The sequence below is a fragment of the Austrofundulus limnaeus genome, unplaced genomic scaffold (assembly GCF_001266775.1).
Source record: "Austrofundulus limnaeus strain Quisiro unplaced genomic scaffold, Austrofundulus_limnaeus-1.0 Scaffold41, whole genome shotgun sequence".
Classification (NCBI taxonomy): Eukaryota; Metazoa; Chordata; class Actinopteri; order Cyprinodontiformes; family Rivulidae; genus Austrofundulus; species Austrofundulus limnaeus.
Window position 1 is genome coordinate 981,613 of NW_013952443.1, and position 4,870 is coordinate 986,482.

Sequence of the window (4,870 nt, forward strand, 5' to 3'; positions counted from 1 at the left end):
TAATAATAATAACAAAAAGCCTTAATGAAAAGTGAATTTACTGATTAAATGTGAGGTAAAGAAAACAGGGGTATTATTTTCTTTCAGAAAAAGAAACATTCACAACAAATACTAATTTTTCAGTATACATATATCAAACAATAGTGTACATTTAGTAGTGCACTATTTTTTCCAAAATAAAAGATCCAGCTTTATATCACTTAGCCTAAACGTTTGGTTTTGTATCATTTTAGCACACCTGTCTGGAGATGACATTTTATGTAAATGACAGGAACTCAGATTAAATCTTTAGGTTCCTTTACAGACAGAAATGGCATGCCATTACTTCAGTTTTTACGGCAAACAATTTTTGAAACTATAATGGTGCATTTCAGTGCAGTAGCAGCTTGTTTTAAACATTCAGCAGATCTGTCACTTAGTTCACAGAAACAAAAAAGTAGTTTATAAAAAATATATCTTCAAAGGCCATACATTTTTAATGGTTTTCAATGGATCAGAATTAATTCTTTGATTGTATTTGGAAGGTTTGATGCATTATAATGATGCAGCTGAACTTCTGGAGGTTTGTCCGGACAAGATTGATTGATTTTGGTTCAAAATAATGTGACCTACAGAGAAACTGATAAATAACCGCACAAACAAAAAAGAAAGAATCGAGCCAACTCTTGACGTCTATAACTGTGATGCTATCCACACACCCCACAGTATTTTTTTCTTAAAAGTAACAATACAAGATAAAATAAATATTGGATTTAAAAAACAAAAGGATGTTAAAAAGATAAGCGAACCAGTGAGTTGTCCCGTAACAGCCTTTAAAATGCTCATATTTATATAAAAACAGGAGAAGGTAACAGTTTCTTTTTTAATAAAGTGCTGTCTGGAGAAAAATAAAACTTTAAGAAGCCAACTGATGAAGTCCTGAGAAACATAACTCGTTCTTTTTACACTGAGCTCTGCATAGTAATCTTTTAGGATTAATAATCCATGGATTTGGAACCACATATATACAGTATATGTTCCTGCATTAAGAGTAGAAAGCTACAGATGTGTGATGAGGTGAACAAGGCACGAGCAGCCGTCATGAGGAAGAATTTGTTTCTTTTTTAAAAAATAAAACTCAAGTCTCTTTTTAATAGTTTGGTCATGTCATACTGTTGCGAACACAGCAGCTTTTAAATAGAGAATAAATAGCTTCTTTGTATCTTTGGTCCGTTTTGAGGTGCACCTCACAGCCAGCTGTCCTGAGAGGCGGTGCCGACTATAAAGAGCGCAGAGGGATCTTTGTTGGAGCTCTCCTTTTTGTCCTTGGAGCCTCGGCGTTTGCTGGACTTCCTCTGAACTCCACTGGTGCTGCTGCTGGACTCCTGGGTCTTCTCCTGGGTCTGAGGGAATCTGCTCATAGGCACGCTGCTGCTCGCATCACCCTCGGACTCGAGCTTGCGGGCTTTGGTCTTCTTCTGCTTAGCTGCCTTCTGATTGGCGTTGAGCGATTTAGCGGGAAGCGGCGGCGATTTCTTCGGCTGAGGAGGCGCGGTCGGTGCTTGTGGCTGCACGGTGGGGGGGTTAATTTGGGGCATGAAGTTGAGCTGGGCTGCACCGTTGCTGATGACCACATCTGTGAGGCAGTCGTCATCCGTCTGCTCCTTTGCGAAGCCGATAAATACCTGCAGAAATGAAGCAGCCGTGTGAAAATGTATTTATTTGTCAACACAAATGTATCAGTTGGATTAGCTTGTTTTGAAGAACTGTAGTGTAGATCGTGCACATTATTTTGTTGCCCATCTTTGCTCACATCACACCTGCAACTGATTGCTTTATAACCACGTGGGCTGCAGCCCTCACATTTATTATTTACTAGTTAACTATAACTATTGTTTATCATCAGTGTGGTTTTTAGACCCGGACCTGGTCTTGGATGTTTTCTATCAGCACCTCCTGTACACTAGCACCCTGGAAACAGGTTGCACCAAAAGTGAGATGGGTTCCAGACGAGTTTGAGGTGCTTTAAAGTCAATATATCATTATGCTGAATTAAACTGCAAACAAAATTTGGAAGGGAATATCTGATTGAGCCACAGACTCTCAGTGCAGGTGTTGAAAAACAGGCACGTGCAGTAGATGTGAGTGGAGGTCGGCAACAAAGTGACGTAAACAGTAGGGGTGCAAGAATACATGCATCTGCATCAAACCGTTCAATACACAGTGTGTTTCGAACAATACAGATTTATTAAATTTATTTTATCAACTTGTCTTCTGAAGATGCTCTGTGTTAAAGGATCAGTGGATCTGAGTTCGACTACTCCATCTAGGCTGCATCGTCGAGCGCAGATCCACTGAGAAACTTGCTGTTTCAGCAACTTTTAATTTAAAAAACTGTACTTTTGAGATTAAACAAATGTTCTTGATTAATTTCAACAATATATCAGTTAAGAAGGGCGTGGACATTTCTCTTTATTTGTATTAAAAAAATATCAAACCGAAACTAAAGTATCGAACCAAACCAAATCTTTAATTTTCTGTATTGTTGCACTCCTACAATTTTTTAAAAATTGGCCCTGCATCTGCACAGCCTGCTGGTTATTTGGTTGCAAATACTCAGAATGAAAGGAGACTGTAACTATTCACCTATTTTATTGCAATTTCCTCTCCTTTTGAATCGACACTAGTCACTAACAGTCACATCCAAGTGATATATTTGCTTAATGTAGTGAATCCTAGAGATATGTGACGTGTTCAGGCTGCAGAACTCTGGTTAAATTATCATTAAATTACCCATTGTTAAAAAATTTACTAGTAAACCTGTGTGAGAGCTTTAAACATTTTATAGTGGGGAAAAATATTTAGTCAGCCACCAACTATGAGAGACAGGTAAATGAGGGGAGGACAGAGGAGCCTCTTAAAGAAGAAGTTACAGATCTATGAGAGCCAGAAATCTTGCTCGTTTGTAGGTGACCAAATACTTATTTTCCACCATAATTTGCAAATAAATTCTTCAAAAAAATCAGACAATGTGATTTTCTAGATACGTTTTCTCATTTTGTCTCTTATAGTTGAAGTCTAACTACGATGTCAGTTACAGGCCTCTCTCATCCTTTTAAGTGGGAGAACTTGCACAACTGGTGCAAGTTAAATACTAACTAAATACTTTTTTTCACCACTGTGTGTCCCTGGTGCATCCTCCTCCTCACCTGGTCCAGTGTGGTCTGTGAGACGGAGAAGTCGATGATGCCAAGCTCCTCGTAGTTGTTGGCCAGCGCATCGAAGACGCGAGCCAGCGAGCAGCTGTGCGAAGCCAGCTGGTACTGCAGGACGCTCTGGTGCCGCTCCTTCAGCTCGATGCTGGGAAAAGACGTCCTCATGTAGTCGTGGACGGGACAGGAGTCCGGGACACATCTGTTGTCCGTTAAACGGAGGACGATGGTGTAGCCATCGCCAAACCTGAAAACACAACTCGTGCCTTCTTAAAATGTCACGCTCTTATTGAGTGAAAGCTGGTTGTTTCATGGTTACCTGTTCTTCARGTGTTGCACAGATCCAAGACACTGAAACCTGCCGTTGACCATGATGGCCATCCTGGTGCAGAGGGCCTCACACTCCTCCATACTGACCACACACACATGAAAAGCAAACATTAACATCCCTCTAAAGAAGCATTTAACTGTAAATATTTATGTTTGTGTGGTTGTAGGTGCTCCACCGATGGACCAGAGTCCCGCCTCTCTATTGTGAACCTTGTGTTGGTGTTCACCTGTCTTACCTGTGGGAGGTGAGCACAACCGCTCGGCCCTCTTTTATGACACTGAGGATGCAGTTCCACAAAAATCTTTTGGCTTTTGGGTCCATCCCAGTGGTGGGCTCATCCTGATGATGCATAAAAAAAGAAAACCATTAAATGAAATTAAAAAAAACATTAAATGAATTAAAGACCAAGCATTCCTGCAGCTTTTCAAGGCAGTTTGAAACTTGAATCATCTTGTGGTGAAAAGGGGCGGAGTCTTAGCCACTTCTGACAAACCTTGTAAATAACTTTACAAATGATTTCATGTAATATTATATAATATTTTCATTCATGGCATCATTTGCTTTTTTGTTTTTATTTTTTATTTTACTGCATATACTGTAGATGGTTTTGTTTTATAAATGAAATAAATAAACTGAATAAATAATATTGTGAGATCTCGTGCCATTAGTTAGTAAGGGCAAATAAAGAGAATTACTTTTTTGCTTTTTCTAACATTAGCGAAAAAGACTTTATTATTGCACCTTTGCTTTTAGCAGAAGACAATACACCACAGGAAACTAATTAATAGGGGTGGGAATCTTTTACTATCTCACAATTTGATTTTATTCTGATTTTTGAGGCCGCAATTTGTTTTAAAATCTTTTTTTCATTCAGAGCTGATAATATGAACTCATTTGTCATGTTCCCTAAATGCTTCATTCTCATTTTGCAAACCTTGCTTTTATTTTTAACTTTTATTTTATCTATTTCGTCATTTTAACCTTACTGTTTACAAGACAAAAAAAACCAAAAAAAAAACAGAACACTAAAAACAAAACAGAATTAACACAGAAAATAAATAACACACAATCTTTGAAATCCACTCAACCGAAAAACAGAAGTGTAGGTAGAAGCATAAGCTTTTTATACCTTCACTAAGCTCGTTTTAAACTTGGACTCATTGGGTACAAACCAAAATGAGCCCAAATCTTTTCAACAAAGACGTAGTTTCCTCTTAGTTTTGGTGCTTTCTGCAGATGCATAGGCTGTGTCCAAAACGACAGGCCGGGTCCTCCGGAGGACCCAGACTCCCCGGTCTCGGCGGGCCGGGTCCTTGGTAGACCGGGAAGACCGGAAAAAAAGAGGCTG

At 39.0% G+C, this 4,870-nt stretch overlaps 1 protein-coding gene across 1 annotated transcript in view; it reads right to left on the reverse strand.

Annotated features, from left to right (window-relative positions):
- Nucleotides 1-21: 21 nt before the first annotated feature.
- Nucleotides 22-4,870, reverse strand: part of abca7 (ATP-binding cassette, sub-family A (ABC1), member 7) — a gene marked incomplete in the record, with an annotated part of 46,053 nt that continues 41,204 nt past the window's right edge. The window contains 4 exon segments of the mRNA XM_014007289.1: nt 22-1,664; nt 3,189-3,438; nt 3,511-3,603; nt 3,758-3,861. Coding sequence (XP_013862743.1) covers nt 1,227-1,664; nt 3,189-3,438; nt 3,511-3,603; nt 3,758-3,861 — 885 coding nt within the window.